Source organism: Barbus barbus (assembly GCF_936440315.1).
Source record: "Barbus barbus genome assembly, chromosome: 36".
In the NCBI taxonomy this organism is placed as follows: domain Eukaryota; kingdom Metazoa; phylum Chordata; class Actinopteri; order Cypriniformes; family Cyprinidae; genus Barbus; species Barbus barbus.
Genome location: NC_136714.1, coordinates 20,798,809 through 20,818,600, shown reverse-complemented (window position 1 = coordinate 20,818,600; position 19,792 = coordinate 20,798,809). Strand labels below are relative to the sequence as shown.

The following is a 19,792-nucleotide window of genomic DNA, read 5'->3' as shown; positions in this document are numbered from 1 at the left end:
ATGAGGAGATGGCCTATTTATTAAAATGTTAACCACATACAAATACCAAAATAATAAAATTAAATAGAAAACATAAAATGCATCTGGAAAATGACAGTTGGAGTGAATGTGAATAAGCTTGCCAAGCTATAACTTATGAACGGCCCTGTGGTGATTCAGTGTACACAAAAGTATCACAGTGGCTGATAATGACGGACTGCATGTAAGTGCACAGGCTTGTCTGAATCATGCGTGCTGTGACTCACCCCAAAGTCAAAACAGTTGAACGAGGAGTGAAAGTAGTTTCTGGGCCCCAGGCCGTACATCTTCAGAGTCATCTCTGTCAGAAACAGACCCAGGAATACAAACTCTGCCAGGTCTAACACCACATAGAAATGAAAGGAGACATTAGGTTATCCGTTAACAACAATATTTTAAATATAATTATAATATAAAAAATAAATAAAATTAAAATGCATTAATTATTTAAAAGTATTTATATCTCAATATTAATTTATTTTATTTTAAATTGCTAAATAGATTTTGTTCAATCAAAGGATCAATCATTTACACCCCCAAATATAAAACAATTTTCAGACATATATTATTATATTTAACAATACAAGAATTTAATCTTTATTTACAAGTGAAAATGTCACAATTCCAGCTTTATTGAGCAATGGTGTCAATTGCCCATTTGCGCTGATTTTGCGAAGGGGTTTCACATGTGACTGGGATTGATTTAAATAAATACAAAAATATATTTATTGAAATAAATAAGTTGAAATACAAAAATTACTATAACCAAATAAAAAGCAAAATAGAAATGAAAATTTAAACTAAACAGAAATATGAAAATGAAAAAGCATATTATGCAAAATTAATAAAACTTAGACTAAATTTAAAATGTAATATAGATAGATGGATAGATAAATAATAGTAATATAATATGAAAATAAATAATAGTAAAATAAGACTGAATATATGAAAAATGCAACAGACATTTTAGATTAATGCTGAAAGCAAATCACTGAATTATAGTTTTGAATTGAATTACTAAAACTGACAGCTTGAACTTCATAGAAATTAATTTTATTTATCAAGTAATTTTTTGCTAAAGAATCTGAAATGAGAGATTCTTTTAAAAGAGACTATGCAAATGTCTCTCTTAAAGGCAGGGTAGGTGATTTGGTTCAAAAACATTTTTTGTTATGCTGGTTGAAAATCTCTTTGCATCCCAATAGCAATCACTAAGTTAAGTGGTCTTAATTCATTTATATATTTTTTTATAATCTGTGGAAGGTGTAGGACCATAAAATGTTAATAAAATTAAAACAATTTAACAATTAAAATTGAAATTAAAATTACAATAGGCTGTCCTGCCTGCCTGTCAAATATGTATTTGCCTACCTCAGCGCACCCTGTTTGCACAGACATGATACGTCATCAGCGCATTCCAGCGAGAATGAAAAATGCTATTATTGTAACATTATGTGCTTTCTCACCAGTGAATGAGACTTGAGGTAATCTGACAGCGCTACATTAACGCCTCCTCATTGTGCCACATGTTAGTCTCTGGTCTGCCTGAGCATGTTTGTGTTTTGGGGGAGACGTGGCTTTGCAAAGTGATTATGCAGTGCGGGTGGGTATCTTGCTTATTAAGCCATCTTGCTATCGCTAGCCATTCTGAAATCGCCTACCCTACCTTTAAAGGGATAATTCACACAAAAATGAAAATTCTGTCATTAATTACTCAACCTCATGTCGTTCCAAACCTGTAAGACCTTCGTTCATCTTCGGAACACAAATTGAGATATTTTTGGATGAAATACGAGAGCTTTCTGGCCCTCCACAGACAGCAACGTAACTGAAATGTTCCCAGGCCCAGAAGCATAGTAAGGACATCAGTAAAACAGTCCATGTGAGATCAGTGGTTCAACTGTAATTTTATGAAGCTACGAGGATACTTTTTGCACTCAAAGAAAACAAACTTTAACAACTTTATTCAACAATTCTTCCTCCACCATTATGAAGAGTACCACGATGCATGCATGTGCATTCCTGTGCTTGTAAACAAGGCTCAGCGCATGTGTGTTCTACGTCTGCAGCACCACACGCATATGTCGCTTACAAGCAGAGGAATGCACACATGCACACACACAAAGTAACATTTCAGTGTTGCTGTCTGTGGAGGGTCCGAAATCTCTTGGATTTCATCAAAAATATCTTAATTTGTGTTCTGAAGATGAACAAAGGTCTTACGTGTTTGGAACGACATGAGGGTGAGTAATTAATAACAGAATTTTTGGAATGTGAACTATCCCTTTAAATATTTCCTGTCACCAGTCATGAAGCAAGAAGAGATTACGAAACTAGTCTAATGACATGCTGTTTGGGAAACTAAATAGCCCAAAATGTCAAATGTTTGACACGGTATATGAACAAATGTTGTATTTGCTTTGCTTACACAAGGCCTTGGTGAGCCACTCAGGCTGGTCATAATGGACAATGGCCACACACATCGTGTTCAATCCCACCAAACACAGAACAATCCAGTAAAAACTCTGTGCCTTCACCATCCGTCGTATGAAAAAACGTATCCTCTTTTCCTTTCGACGAAAGTATGAGGAGCTATCGTTCTTACTGCTCTTCAGGCTAGCTCGAGCAAAAGGTGATCCAGGTGGCGCTAAAGAGAGTAAAAATAGATTAGAGGGAAAATCATTAAACTCATGATCATGGAGCTACTTCCGTAACTTCATCTTTAATGACACCACTTGCAACTGGTTCTATTAGGCCAACTCCAAGCAGGGCTCAACCAGTAATAGCCGAAATAGGAGACATAGGCGCTAACAAAGATGCTGAACACCGCAGCCTCTAGCATCAACTGCCAGTATGCCTCTTGAGGTCAGGAAACTTGTAGTGCCTCTATTATGTGTAATGAAAGGAAAGGTTCATATTTTGGTTTTGGGAGTCCCCAACAACAGGTTGACATGCATGCAAGGTCAAATAACACTTTCATTGTCTTATAATATGCATTTATTTTTACCTTATTTCCTCAACGACTCCCAAACAATTCGTTTAACAATTGATTTTTCCAAACCCCTCCTTTGCGTGACGCTAATCTGTGGTGATTGATCCAATTGGTCTCATTTACATTTAATCTTGCCTGCATTGCCTGATAAAGCAGCATTTGTGAGCGCAGTGCTGCTTTGTGTACAGCGTTAACAGGGAAACAGCTATTTTACCGCTCCAAAAGTGGCACCTAGGGGCAATTCGGACCAACGGAAAAGACCAACAAGTGGGCAGGAAATATTTTTGCTCATAAAGGCAGGAGTAATACATCATTCAGAACTGTAAAGGGTCTACTTTTATTTGTGTGCACTCACAATATCAACAAAACGTTGTGCTTATATAAAATAAAGAAAACAAACATGATGCGCTTTCTGCCGTCTCGTCTTGAACAGGAGTGCTTCACAAAAACGAAAAACTCAGCAAATACATGCCTCACAGACATAATAAATATATCTTTAGAAAGCTGTAAATTACTAAAACTCTTTCACTATAATCATAATCTGTAAAGATGCACTTCTCTCTAAAGGCGCGTCTAATGAGGAGATGGCGAGTCAGGATCGGCAACTTCATCCTTGCGACACAGACTCAGAAAACGCTAGTTTATTAGTAAATAATTCATGTATCTCCTTACTATTTCCCAGACACATTCATGGTATATGGTATCTTGAGCCTATTGCATGCGTTTGAACTCTTCAGCTGTGCTGACGGCACGCTCCTGCTGCGGGACACCAAACACTACGGCTGGGTAAAAAATATCGATTCTCCGATTTTAATCGATCTTCAGTTTAACGCAACGATATCGATTCGGGAAATCCCCGAATCGATTCTTAATGCGCGTGCTTCACGTAAGAGGATATGAATATTCACCTCTCGTCCTGAAGGTGTCACCATCTTTCGAATTGCTCCACTAAAAAAAACAACTGTGTGCACCCTATTATTAATGTAGATGTGTATTTCAGTAATAAACTTAAGTAGGAGAGTTTCAGTTACCAGCATTTATATCAAAATATGGATCCCATGTCTGCAAAACTAACATTTTAAATGAAATATTGATAGCTAATCGATATCGAATCGAAATCGAAATCGAAATCGAATCGAAACCATAAAAATAAGAATCGAAGAATTGGTCACAATACCCAGCCCTACTAAACACCGTCAAGCCGCTCTTGTCAGTCGCGGTAGCACGGTCTCGTGTTGTTTTCTCACCAGCGCCTCACAAGCGGCAATTGTTTTTCATCACTAATTGATTGATGTCTAAAAATAGAAAAATAAGGAGAAGCCAAAAACAGGCCAGAGGACCGGCCTGCGTCTGAACTATGAAGTGAAAATTGTCCCGAAGCCCAGCCCTAGGGGTGTAAAAAAGTCGGGGCCCATCGGGCCTGGGCTGAAATGCAGGGCTCTAGGAGAATGTAAACTGTAGACATCCAAGACAAACAAGTGTTTAAGATTATGAATTATTCAGTAACACGTGTAGTACAGTAGTTAATTATTCAGTAACACAGTAGTACATGTAGTTAATTAATATTACTCAGTACTTAATTACACTGTAACAAGCACACCTTAAAATAAAGTATTAGCCTCAAATCTCAAAACGAGAAAAGAGATTCTATTAGCCTCTTAAATCTAAAAAAAATTAACAATTCTAAGTTGAACTAATATAGTAGTCACCTGATCCTGCTTTCCCTTCTCCATTTTACCCACTTATGTTGAAGTGCACAATTATCTCAGACACTAGGTACACATAATAAAATAACTTCTGTAGACGTTTCCGGTTATTTACCAAAGGAAGTTTTTTTTATTTTTGCTGATAGCATGTGACTAGATTTGTTAATGTATTTGTTAATGCTGTCCTGGAGAATGAAAGCTATCTGAAAAGTAACAAAAGTGTTGAAATTACATGCATAACAGCAAAATTACCAAGTGTTTCTGGAGTTGTCGAGGCTTACCAACAGAGGAGATGTCTGTGAAATGTTCCTCCCCCTCTTCAGCACTGATGAGGTCATTTCGACCCTTCCTGGTCTTAGTTCTTTTCAGCACTGAAAACAAAACCAAAAACACACACAAACTTAAATATTACACCTAAATTAAGAGAAACACTAAAGTCCCCCTGTAGTCAAAAATGTTATCCTTTACAACTCATCTTTGATCATCAAAATGACATATTTAAATGTTTTTTTTTCATGTGAAAATAATTAGCTCATGCCTTAAAATAGCGTGAATGCAACTCTCTTTGCCTCATTTATACACGGATCTATGAATACGCAAATTAGCCCCGCCTCCACTCAGTCACACACCAGCCAGCCATGAGACAGGGCCTCCTGATCCACTAACACTGAACTGTAGTAAACGTTATACAATGGCAATGGCAAGTGAAAATATTGGTTTAATTAAGCCATATGTGTTTGAACCAGAAACAAGCTGGTATGCTTAATGTAAGCAAGGAGACTGATGGCTAACTTCGTGAGGAAACATTATCTGTTTGCGCTGGTTCGTACACGGATAATGACTGATAAAACTTTTTACTAGCGGACAACTTCAGTGGATACTGTAACATTCGTTAAATTTACTTTCTTGACAATGTTGTGTCCTCAAAATGCCTTGAAGACTCAAATGCAGCCAAGTTTGTGATTCCAAATCGCACCCACGAGCGACATGCGGATGTCAGTGTGGGAGAGGTGGGTCTGACTCCGGGCTACTTTTACACTGTTGCCACCAGTTATTATTCATGTTAGCGGTTATAAATACATATAAATAAGCACTAACAGCACATGCCATCGTGAAAATGGGGGGGGATATTAACTGTTACCGGATTAACCTGGCTGTCTTCTAACTTGACCCCCTGCTTTGCAGGACAGTTAACGATATGGATAGGATAGGATTGCATGATGGGATTGGTTATTTAATTTTGTGACGTTTCTGTGTCTGCCATTGGGAAACTACAGTTTTAAGGAGAAAATACTCAGCAATGGTGTAGATAAATGGACTGGCACTTGGATGTCTAAAAGCATATTAAAAACACCACAGACAAATAAACAACATTAAAAAACTTGATTTTAACCACAGGGGGACTTTAAATTCCTCATAAAAATGTGTCAAGAGACACTGAAAAATAGAGACACCAAGGCCAAAGACAATGGAAATAATTCACTTTTTTGTCTATTTAATAGTGTACTAATCTGTCTTAATAATGCATTTGAATGATCTTCAGGGGCTTAGAAAATATTTATTAATTACAATTAATTAAAGTAATTAATCAGTATATAAAGTAATTAATTGATTACTAATTAAAATAATGATTAATAATTAATTGATTAACAGCTCAACTTATTACAAATCCAACATACATATATCTAGTTACAGTAAGGAATGTGTGCACACCACAGGCCTGGGGCCTCATTTATAACCGATGAGTACACACAAAACCTGCCCTAAAAGAGGCGTACGGCACACAAAAGGTGGGATTTATCAAAACAAACAAATTCCACTCTCATAATGTAAATAAGCACTGAAATTACAAAGTCAAGTTAAACAAAAATTAGGCTGTATGAATTTAGACATATTTGTAGTGGATGTGCTTGATCACTTTTCCAGTGGTATAGGAAAGAGGTTATATGTTTAGAGACTTTTTTTAAGAGTACACAAGCACGTACATGCTCTAAAATGATAATAGAAATTAATTAAAAACCATAAAAATTTGGATTTTGACCGAGCTGTTTTTGAGCAGCCTTTATACATTATATGCCTTTTTTGTGCCCAGGTGAAAAGATCATTGAAAAAACATTTTTCCCTATAACAATGCAAAATTATGGTCACGTGTGAGGGCTCATGAAATGAGAGGTCAAACCTTGCACTGGCCTGGTTTATCATAGGATACTATGGTAAACCAGTCACAAGGACCCTTGCTCTCTTTTCACCTGGGTTGTTTTGTTTCCTCTTGTACCACGCACCATCCAGAGGGGATTTCTCCTCGGCATTCTGATCCTCCTCTGCCAGCAACACCTCCTCTGTAACAAACATCAAAGAGTCTCAACCAAATCATACCAAGTTACATAATTCTATATTTCTAAAAAGAATGATCCTGTATTTTATTATAGACAAGAAACTTCGTTGTGTGAGGTGAATATTCTACCAGTTTAGGAATATCTTTTGAACAAAATGTACACGATAATGTGACAGTGAAGAATGTGGAGTTTATACTAACCTGCCTTGCATATCCATTCCAGGTATCCGGTGAGCTCTCTCTCAATCTGCTGCTGTCTGCGAAGCTTCAAAAACTCCTGCCTCTTCTCCACTCGCTCTCTTTCTTTGGCAAATTCCCTAAAACCAAGCACACATACATAAATGTGTATGCATAATGTACTGAAACAAATTCAATTCCCAAATTAATACCCAAATTTTTGAAGGACTATTGTAAAATACCAAACGAAGGATTGTACTTCATGTGTTTTTCATATGTATTTTGATAGTAATATTATGGTTAAACTGTCTTTGTATAGCAGGGTTCTTCCATTTCTGCTCCTGAAGAGCCACTGTCTTATATTTCACATGACCTTCAATCTGCAAACTGCTGATGTAGATGAGGAATAAAAACAACATGACTTGTGTTTCACTTCCATTAGATGAGTACAACAGAAATCAGAACTGCACCAGAAAGGACAAGAGTATGCTAAAGGAAGACTTGATTTTAAAAAGTAAAAAAAATAAAAATAAATGTATGTAAAAAAAGTAATTTTATGTATGGACATCAGTAGATACAATTTGTCAATAACTACACTACTAATATCAAATGAGTAATATAAGCATATAAATATATTTAAACATTAAATTTAAAATAAAAGCAAAAATATAATTTTTATTTTATTTTATATTATATTAAACATTAAAACTATTTTACTTATAAACCTATAACGTACTATCCAAAATAATAAACTAATTTCATTATTTAGAAAATAAATAAATACATCTGGAAAAGGGAAAACATGTCTGAAAAAAAGACAGCAAAGCAAGAAAAAGTGGTGTTGGAAAGTTCCCCAGCCTCTAATTCTGGTAAGTTTTTTAAAGCAATTGTCCTATTATGCATGTCATGTTAATTCCTTAATGCCATTTTGTGACAGTGGTCGAATCAAATATATAATTATTACAAGAAAAGAAATCCAACGCACTTCTTCCAGTCCTAAAAAAGTTAAAAAGCCTTTATTCACATTATGGCCATCAAATATATAACTATGTTTGACTTGTTCTAAGGCAAAAGACACTCTGATATCACATATGTGACTGAGGTTGACAGCCCAGGCTGGTGGTGGCATTATAGTGTGGAAGATACTCCAAAGTTTGATAGACTGTAAATCACAAAAAGCCCAACAGTGTCCCACTGGACCTCATGCTTTCCTTCTGGTCATTCCTATTGATTCAGCTTTTCCAAAAATCTACAGAACGGCTTTGCAGGGACAGCTTGAGTATTTTTCTGAGAAAATCTGGGGATACACTATTGCGTTGTTCAGCTCTATTGCTACAGATAATACAATAACTTTAAAAAAAGAGCTTAAGATTATGGCCAGATCTCATATGGCTACTAAAAAAATGTCAAAACAGACTGCATGTCCTTAATATTAGGAACCGCAATGACAGCACTCAAGTGACCAAACTGCTGGAAAAATAGAGTTAATTAATTCTATTAACTGTTCCCATTGCCATAGCATTTAACAAGTCTAATCAACTAACTGTGGAGGAACATATGGGTCTTTTAGGAAAGAAGGTCTGGAACCATACAATTGTGCTGTTCACCAGAGGAGACTGGCTTGGGGGGTTACATTGAGGAACGTATTGAAATAGAAGGAGAGCATCTAGAGTGGCTAATGGAACAATGTGGGAACAGGTACCATGTTATTAACTGTAAGGATCACACTGACAGCACTCAAGTCACAGAACTTCTTGAGAAGATCGAGGAAATGGTAATGATAAATAACGTTTGTAATTATGCACATGAAGTAAAAAACAACCCAACTATTGAACTTGACATGAAACTCAAAATAGCCAAAACCAACATGTTGAAAGTGAAGAAGAAAAGAGATATCCATCAAGTGCTGCAAAATGGTAGGTAAATTTTTTTTTCTTAAAGGGTCATAAAATGCTATAACTCGTCTTCTTTTATTAAGATGTGGATATGTACATGTATGAGTTTTTCAATGCAGACTTACAAATGCAAAATAGCTAACAAATTCTGCCACTTCTTTCTTGATACAAGACAAGAAATACAATCCCTCAGATATAAGAGTTGTGCTTCTTGGAGGAGAAGGAGCTGGAAAGCAGGTTCTATTAGCATCCAGCATCAACTTAGAAAACAAAATGCTACTACATGAAATCTATTTGTTTTGTGAAAGAAATGGCAAATTTGTCAACACCATCAGATGCTTCAAAAAGCAGACGACAATCCATTCCGTATGAAGGGATGAAGCTGTCTGGATGTTTGGAACGGGTATTGTTGGGGGGGGGGGGGGGGGGGGATCTGTGGACAATGCCAGAAACAAGGAGAAGGCACAAAGAAAAAGATAGAGAAAGAAGAATGTAGGACTTACCCTGACAAGACACCCAGGACAAGGTTAAGCATGAAGAAGGAGCCAATGATGATGAGAGGGATGAAGTACAGCCAGTTCCAGGTGTTCCCTGAGGCATCATTGGCCTGTGCATAAACAAATGCAGTTTGTTATAGGAATACCTCTTTTGCTTAGTGTAATTGACTGCCATACTTGTCACAATATACCAAACTTAAATCTGTCAGTTGAAATGTAAAACTTTTTAACCCTAACACTAAAATGAATTCAACTATGAAAACAGTTACAGTTGCTAAAAAACTGATTATGTCACTCATGTCATTAACTGAAAAATTAATGCTAAATAAACTGCATAATCATTTGGAATTAGGGAGATTTTTGCATCCCCCACCGTTCTTCACAGAGGTCCAAGACAGATGCTACAGGTCCAGCTAAAGACAGACCTGTGTTTCACATGGGTTAAACTTGTAGCGCTTACTGTTTGTTATAGCCGACATATGTACCAATGAGGTATCACTTGAGCTGCGACTTGTTGTCACTTTTTCTTATCAAATAAACATCACTTTTACCTTTATCTCACTCTTGAATATGGTTGAGGCAAGAAACAGAAATCAAATATTATTAAATATATAAAAATAAAATATCTAGTAAGGAACATGCAGTGTTGGGCAAGGGCGTAGGTTTGCTTTTGACATGGGTGGGGACATAACCCCCCCCCAATATTCATAATTTATAGAAAGCTTTTTATGTTGTGTTTTTATTATTTTTATTAATTGCTCAACAACCAGTGGGCAGCACACAAAACATCTTACAAATCAGGATCACGACAAAAAAGCCAACAATAATGATAATAACAACAAAAAACAGAAACATACCAAAAGAAAAAATAAGGGTGGGGAACACATGCAGAATATTCACAACTCATAAAGGAGAAAATACAAAAACAACCATGTCCAATTTATATCACCATATTTTTTATAACTTAATAGTAGGGGGTATGTACATATTTATATTTGATTTTTCATATTATGGGTACCATGCTGGGATCTTCACTAACCCCCAAAGATCTCAATGGTTCTTCCCACATTCTATTAAATGGCATGAGTTTACCCATAAGATGAAATCTTAGTTCTTCTAGGGATATAAGGTCGTTTATAAATATAAATAGCCATTCCCTATAAGGGAGGGCTATCTCCAACCCATTTATTCATAATGACTTTCCTTGCTAGCATCAACAAAGAAAAAATTAGTCTCATCCTCATTCGATTTTCCCCGTGGAACACGTCAAGGTTGTGCACTCTCACCCTGAAAAATCAACAAAAATGAAAGTGTGCTTAATAGGTACGTTTGCCCTATCTTTTTTCTTTCTCTTACTCTCATTACAAAATAATAAAAGACTTGTGGGGTGAATTCAGAATTTAATAATTAATTGCATTATTTATTTGATTCAGCACCTGATTCACTAAATTAATTATGTGGTGTACATTAATGAAACTGTACAGCATTGGTCTAATATTGTGATCTGTACACCTGAATCAGCTTTTTAAAATGCTGGAAGTGTCCAGACTGCACTGAGGGTCTGGATATATGCCTAGACATAATGTTTTTCTCCATCATTTGATTATCATTTGATAATTATTCTGCTGCACCTTTTTGGGCACATATGCATGCCATTATAAGCCACTGACTTATGATAAAGCATTATTTTAGTAATTATTCTAGTTAAAATGGACTGCAGAGTAAAAAAGACATGCATTTCCATCTGTGCATATTTTTTCACTTTCACTGTAATAAGTTATTTACAAAAACGTGAAGGGAAAAAGCCTGCATACATCCAAATATGACTTTACTCCATCCTGCTCCCAACAGGCTATTTTTAAAAGATGTTTAATGAGCTCAGGGATGGATCTGACAGCTCAGGACGGCCAGCTAACAGGGTCAAGGTGCACAGAGGCCTGGTGACTCAGCCTGCAGTAACAAGACCAAAAACACTGATTGCACTGAAACACACATACACACTGGCTACTGGAATAGCATGACAGCTGCTGACTGACATTTTTGTGTAACATAATTAACACAAGGTCTCACAGGCCTAGAGAACACAGAATGTCTCATCTTGGGCAGCATGTTCTTATACATCAATAAACGACACCAAATTATGGCCCCGGTGGAAGTTGACTGTTTTATAGAGTCAACATTGCAAATGCTTGACCAGAAGGTAGATACAATAATTAAAGATGCTGTAGGTAGAACAACATTAAGATAAGAATAATTCAAAATCACCACAAAGAGGTGCCTCATAATTATTTCAGAAATTATACAAGACCTTCCACAAGGGTTGTTTTGTTGCAAAATCCAATTTTCATGAGCAGTGATTGAAGGAAAACCAATCTAGTTTCTGCCTATTTAATGCTGTCCTCCATTAAAAGTCAGACGTGGGTTATTCTTCCTACTTCTTCTGAATAAAAAGGTGTTTTATTGCATTCACATTATAAAAAAGAAAAGATATAAAAAATAAAAAACATTAAAAATCCTTTAAATTAATTTGACGATAAATAAATAATACATTTCTCTCCAACAACAGCACCATCTCTCCAACAGGTAGTGTTGCTCCACCTCAGGGGATCTGACCAGAATCCCCAAACAAGCATGACACAGCAGTGGTAATTAAGCAGAAAGCGATTAATCTCTAGCACAGCGAGAACGTAATAAAACTAACAGGCATGAAATGAGGACTGCCATGTCATTAGCCAAGGACTCCGCCCCCACTGGCTTGTTTGGGCCGGAGCTCATTACGGGTGGGGATAATGTACAAGTGGAGCTCCATAGGTTGAGAAACTTACACTAACCTCTGGCCCTCTCCCTGTGTGTCATTTATTGAGCTACAATGTAATGAGAAAATGCTTTTCAATTGGTTGTGTTTAGGTGGGATTTGACACAGCGTCACGGGTTTGCTGCATTGCAGGAATGTGCAGAAGAGGGGGCTTTGGGGGCTCAAGCCCCTGCCCTTTTTCAAAATTATTCAAAAGCGCCCTTCTCAGACAAATAGCAAAGATATTGTAGTCAATAAAACAAAATGCATTTGAATTATAATTAACATGACAACGTGTACAAAACAGTAACTAATCGCTCAAAAGTGGGAAAATTCCTGTTTATTTTTTACATATCTGTCAATCTGAGGCGTTGCTATGGGATGCGTGTCGCGTGCGTTTTGCTTGACTGACTGATATTCCACAGTCTGCTCAGAAACCTAGGCTCTCAAATATAGTTTGTTCAGTGAGTGCGTCACGGAAGGAAAAAAATAAACCAAACAATATTTTAAACATTTAAAAAAAAAAAATTAATCATCAAATCTAGTGTCGATTTAATTACAAATATATTATCCATATTATTATCCATATATTATATATTTTAGAATATTACATAATTCATCAATGCCCGTTTGTCATGTATAATACACCAATCAATCATGATCTGGCACAAGTTCAAACTTCATTGAACAATAATGTGAAGTGGAACGGTCATTTTCCGTTCTTATTCATAAAACCGTTGAAAATTGCATGGGACAGACAAGCTTATTTGTGGAGCGATCTGGATCTGTGGTTTGTCTCATTTTATAAATCATATTACATCGCTGAGAAACTACAAAAGCATGGCACAGTGCAATAATGGTAATCGGTATTCAATTCACTACATTTATGTATGATACACCGTATAGTATTTCATGAAACTATCATAGTTAATGATGCCCAAGTGCTACCTACAGGCCTATTATGTGAAGTGTAGGCTGGCGAAATGGTGACATGACAGGACTTTATTATATTACCCTTTTGATAATTGTGCAGCATTATGCTCATCAAGCCTGAATTTATTTGATCAAAAATACAGAAAAACTATAATATTGTGAAATATTATTACAATTTTAAAGAATGTTAATCTATTTTAATATACTTTAAAATATAATTTATTTCTGTGATTCAAAGCTGAATTTTCAGCATCATTTATCCAGTCTTCAGTGCATGATCCTTCAAGAAATCATTCTAATATGCTGATTTATTATCAATACAGTTGTGCTGCTTTTTATTTATTCATTTGTTTATTATTATTATTTATTTTTCTTTTTTGGAACCTGTGATACTTTTTTGGGGTTCATTGATAAATACAAAGAACAGTATTTATTCAAAATAGAGATGTCTTCTAACAATATCAATCTTTGGTAACACTTTATAATAACGTCCAGTTATAAGTCATTTATAAGTGATTAGTTAATGATTAACTAATCATTTACAAAACATTCATAAGCGAATATGTGATATGCTAACAATTTGTGTATGTTTTGTTAATTCATTTAAAAGTCATTTACAAGTAATTAGCTAATCATGAACTAATCATTTACAAAACATAACTATACATTCACAAATGATTAAGTAATATGCTAACGATTTATAAATCTGTCATAAGTTATCTTTATAAATAGCATCATGAAATAATTAAACACATCCTTAATGGTTAATAGTTACTAGTTAATATATTATTAATCACTTATAAATCATTGAAATGTCAACATTGTACTATTATCTCAATAAACATTATAAATCATTTACAAAGCTTTCTGCATCCCCTAATCTAAAGTGTAAACTACTCATCAGTTGTAAATGTTTTACAAACCTTCCAGGTTACAGGTTGTTTGTGAATATATATATATATTTACGCACACACGACTGGAAACCATAAAGTTTGTAAAACATTTACAACTGATGAGTAGTTTACACTTTAGATTAGGGGATGCAGAAAGCTTTGTAAATGATTTATAATGTTTATTGAGATAATAGTACAATGTTGACATTTCAATGATCTATAAGTGATTAATAATATATTAACTATTAACTATTAACCATTAAGGATCTGTTTGATTATTTCATGATGCTATATTTAAAGATAACTTATGACAGATTTATAAATTATTAGCATATACTTAATCATTTGTGAATGTATAGTTATGTTTTGTAAATGATTAGTTCATCATCATCTAATCACTTGTAAATGATTCAAAACTTATTCTACAAAACATAGATAAAAATATTAACATATCAATTATTAATCATCTATGAATGCATAGTCATGTTTTGTAAATGATTAGTTCATCATTAGCTAATTACTTGTAAATGACTTTTAAATGAATTAACAAAACATACACAAATTGTTAGCATATCACTTATTAATTGCTTATGAATGTTTTGTAAACAATTAGTTAATCATTAACTAATCACTTATAAATTACTTATAACTGGACGTTATTATAAAGTGTTACCAAATCTTTACTATCACTGTTTCTATCAATTTAGCAAATCTTTGAAATAAAAACTGACCTCAAGCTTTTCACCATATACTGTAACAAAAGTTATATTTTAAATAAATGCTGTGCTTTTTAAAATGTTTATTAATCAAAGAATCCTGAAAAAAGTATCACAGGTTTCCAACACTGATCAATCAGAATTGTATAAAATGTATTTTAAAGTATATTAAACATTTTATCAAATAAATGCATGCTTGATAACCATAAGTGACTTCTTGCAAAAATATAAAATAGCAATGTATCCAGACTTTTTACCTATAATTTTTGTTTATTTATTTTTTACATTGCCCCTATTTTACATTTGAGCCCCTGCCCCTGAGGAACTCTCTGCCCGTCCCCCTGCTGCATTGGATGAACATTTGAGATATGAAAGAAAGAATTTCTGCGTATAACCCACTACAAACAATCCCATTATTCCATTGTGCCATTCCATCACAGCACCATAAAGACATCAATCCAAGGAGCAGGGGCGTAGCCATCATTTCAAAAGTGGGGGGGGACGGAATGTCTAGTGTTATACTTGTTTTTTTGTTGTTGTTTTTTTTCAGTTAACCCTTGTCTAATTGACAGGTTTTATTTTGAATCATACCTTTTTGCTTAATATGCTTTATGATTATATTATTATGTATGATTATAAAATAGAAGGAAAGAAAGATAGAAAAAAGAAAAAGAAAGAAATACAACAGCTTGTCACTGGGACAGTACCCTTAAAAGCACATCTTTGTACCTTATTAACCCCAAAAAGTTTCATAGTTGTACATATTGGTACTCTAATGTACTAATATGCACCTTTTTGAGTATAAGTTACAAAGATGTCCTTATAAGGGTACTATTATTTACATATTTCAGATTGTATTTTGTGAGTGTTGTATGTACAGTACATGGCACACAGTAATGGATACTTGCACATTCACATACTTCTTTATTCTGTTCTGTTCTATTATACATTATCTGATTAGTCTATGTTAAAAGAAATATCTTATCATAGACAATGCTGTAAATAATCTTTACCTCTGAAGCCTCACTGAAACTTTCTGCCTCATTCACTCTCAACTGTGAATTCACTTCTGCGTCTGTCTATAGCAAATAAAGCAGTGTTTGAAACATCTACATACAGGGAATAGTGACATACAGAAGAAAATAACACATTAAATACACTGCTGGATAATAACCAATCATTTGTATCCTAAATTATGTTTTTAACACTTTAGAATGATAAACACATATTCACTATTAACTATGACTTTTGCCTCAATAAACTCTTCATTTACTGCTTATTAATAGCTTGTAAAATAGTCGTTGTAGTTGTTAAGTTTAGGATTATGGGATGCAGAATATGGTCATGAAGAATGCAGAATTAATATGTGCTTAAGTGCTAATAAACAACCAATATGTAAGCTAATAATTACCTACTGTAGTTAAAAATGATAGCTGAGAAGTTGTTCATCGTAATAATGTTATTTTTTATTTTTCTATATTTTACTAATTATGTGTTTTTTATTATTGGTCCATATATAATCCTACAAACGTTTGTGTATTAATAGATTTTATACAATGTAAAAACAGCCAGGTGTTAAAAGCCACTCTTCTCACCTGTCACTGTGTCGTCCTGATTCTGCTAACAAACCTAGGCTGACTGTTTCTTGTTCATTCTTGACAACACATAAACACGTCAAATTAGTGCAATAATGACAGAGTAGCCCTACATGAAGATCGATCCTGTATTAGATCAGTGCTTGCATACTTGATTGAAATAGCTACATCATGTAGATCCAACAGAGGATAAGAGGTACGGAGAATGGATCAGATTTTATAGGGAAAGACTAGTTAAATGTTTATCCAGGTCACCTCTGATTTTTGAACTAATCAATCATGTTAACAACTTTACAGACTTGTTGTGAATTTCACTGACACTGTAGTAGGGTCGCTTTGTGAAAACATCTAAATGGTTAGTTATAGATCTAGTTAGACAGAAACTCACCTGTTCCCCACTCATATTGGTCTGAAAAGGTAAAGAGGTGTTTCAGGTCTCGGGAGACTAGCATAAATTGACCGACAGCGCCATCTGCTGTTTTGGAAAAGAAAGTTGCTCAATTGCACATGTAAGAAAATCTGCCTGCACTCGTGTGAGAAAATCTGCCTGCACTCGTGTGAGAAAATCTGCCTGTCGCATTTGTGAGAAAATCAAGCCAAGTTTCCTCATAAAAAGGCAAATGAGTCTCATAGTTGTAACACACAATACATATATTTGTCCACACCTCTGCATTTTCTCTCAAATAGAGTTTTGTATTTGAAAATCACTTTGCGTTTGTTTGAAAGTCCAGTTTTTCTTTGCAAAGCAGATTGTGTTTATTTGCAAAACACTGGATTTGTTTGATAAATATTGGCACAAAAATCGCTCCATAAACTTACGCTGCTTGACTTTTTCGTAAAAAAGGAGTGAAGAGTTTCTTGCCGCTTTGAACTCATCTCGACCTCTAAATGAATGATGGATACAGCGCGGGACCGCGGGCGCGAGACTGGGCATGTCGTGACGTCACAAACTGAGTGACTGATTGCCATGGAAACGTAAACGTTGTATAAATTATCCTGTCTCTTTTATTTTTTTATTTATTTTTATTTATTTTATTTAGTCATTTAGCAGACGCTTTTATCCAAAGCATGACGTGCGTTCTTTTCGGCTCAATAAAGATTAATCTTGCAGCGGCATTTTGGATTAATTGTAGAGGTTTAATAGAATTGGCTGGAAGACCTGCCAACAGAGCATTGCAATAGTCAAGTCTGGACAGAACAAGAGCCTGAACAAGGAGTTGTGTTGCATGTTCCGAGAGAAAGGGCCTGATCTTCTTAATATTATATAATGCAAATCTAAATATATATACTAGTAAATATATACTCTTTGAATTTTAAATCATTCTGCATTTAAATACATTGCTCCATTAAAACCTCAACATGTCGAGAACACAACTGTCCAATGAAAAAGTGCGGGGGACGAATTTACTTTTTATAAAAAGTGGGGGGGACACGTCCCCCGCGTAATCTACGCCCCTGCCAAGGAGACACAATCCAGCTACTCTGACATGCAATCTAGAAAATGGAGTGCTGCCATTATTCTTATTTCATGATGCAATCCATCCTGGATTCCAACGATAAATAGCATTTCAAAAAGCAACATATCACACAATGTCTTCCATAGTGTTTAGCCTTAAAAACTTATTCAGAACAACAGTTTCTCTGACTTACTAAGAGATAGGCTGATTTCATACTTTGTGCTTTTTCTATATCTTAACTGGTTTGCAGTGGCAAATTAATGAAAACAAAATGTTTGGTATTAATATAAAAACAAAGCACGCTACAAGATATTTTCTATCCATCTATAAGATGGAGGAAAACGTCAAACTAGCTTCTGGCTCACCGTTGAGAAATGGCACTCATGCAGGTGACTTCTGGGAAAGATCTAAGACTTATGATGAACAATATATATATTGATTTACTCTCTATTTGTCACCAATTATAGGTCTTTGCTTGTCAATGCAGAGGGATTAAGAAGTGCACTGAGCTACTTTATAAACGAGTCAGTCTCTGTGAAATAGGAATGAAGCCCCTGGGCTAAAAGTAATGGTTTAACTACAAGCTCCAGTAGTTACAAATTGGCAATAAAATGATGAAGCTGGCTATGGTCTCCCAGAGACGTGTTTTTACAGTATTCTGGAAACAAAAGTTGTTTTGAAAGGCCCCGAGGAATGCTAAAAGGGCCACCAGTGCAGTTTGAGGGGTTATGTGGCCCTCAAGCCCATACTAATAAGATACACTCACACATACACACAGGCTGTGCTAAAGTTGCCTTGTGACTTAGTAAGCACACTCTGCACTGCAAGAGAGTAGAGAAAGGAAGGAGGTACTCTGTCCAAAAACCTTTTTTTTAAAGTAATATTTGGTTGTAAAAACTGCTCATCAACATTTATTTATTTAGCTTGTCTGTATAATGATTAAACTGCCTGACATAAATTAGCATTTTTGCAAGATTTGTGAAAGTTTTTGTAGCATATATACAATAACGATATAATTTACAGACATATTGTAAATTTTCTTTAACATTTATGTATAATATTTCAAATAAAATTGCCAGACACAGACAAGGATTTGTCATAAATGTAATATTAGTGACAGCTTTGGTAGCATCAGTAAGAATGTGTTAAAAATTACAAACAAATTATTAATAATCAGCCATGTATGCCATCATTTTCTGTATAAACAAAAGCGGTTATACATCATTTGTTGTTTTGGAGTTGTATCATTACAACTGTAATATTTACAAACATTTTTCAAAACACATTGAAGTAGACAATGATGTGGCTTGCTGGGTTTTGGAACAGAGCTCATGTGTTAAAAAGTGGGAGGGTGAAAGTGAGAGAAAGAGAGAGGGTATCAGCATAACCATCAGCCCTCCACATATGACAGGAACAGGTTGGCAGTGTACACTCTGAGTTCAGCTTAGCATAATTCTCATCTCAGTCTGTGGTGGGAGGGGGAGCGGTGTGGGAACAGGGTGGCATATGCTGCCCCACACAATGTTCTGGCAGCCTGACGCTCTGCACACATTTGTAAACTGTGAGGAGAAGGGGAACAGGTTAAACTACAGCAGTCTGTCTTTTCTGTCACTCAGCAGGGTTTATACTACGCTCCCTGGAAGTGTTACTGAGACTGTCCATGCCAGTGCTTATTCTGAACGTGATGTCTCTATAATGACTGAGCTGTGGTAAAAACAGATGGCCACAGTAGGGTTTTCCATAACTGTGGAATCCCTGCTTATCATAAAAGTTATTTTGCATGT

The 19,792-nt window shown here is 35.2% G+C and overlaps 1 protein-coding gene across 1 annotated transcript in view; it reads right to left on the bottom strand.

The window, feature by feature from the left end:
• LOC306855888 (putative voltage-dependent N-type calcium channel subunit alpha-1B) overlaps positions 1–19,792 on the bottom strand; it is a gene marked incomplete at both ends in the record, with an annotated part of 154,338 nt that overhangs the window by 55,497 nt on the left and 79,049 nt on the right. The window contains 6 exons of the mRNA XM_079394825.1: positions 246–358; positions 2,447–2,665; positions 4,998–5,087; positions 6,966–7,055; positions 7,253–7,368; positions 9,627–9,730. Coding sequence (XP_079250951.1) covers positions 246–358; positions 2,447–2,665; positions 4,998–5,087; positions 6,966–7,055; positions 7,253–7,368; positions 9,627–9,730 — 732 coding nt within the window. The remainder of the gene's footprint in view (positions 1–245; positions 359–2,446; positions 2,666–4,997; positions 5,088–6,965; positions 7,056–7,252; positions 7,369–9,626; positions 9,731–19,792) is intronic.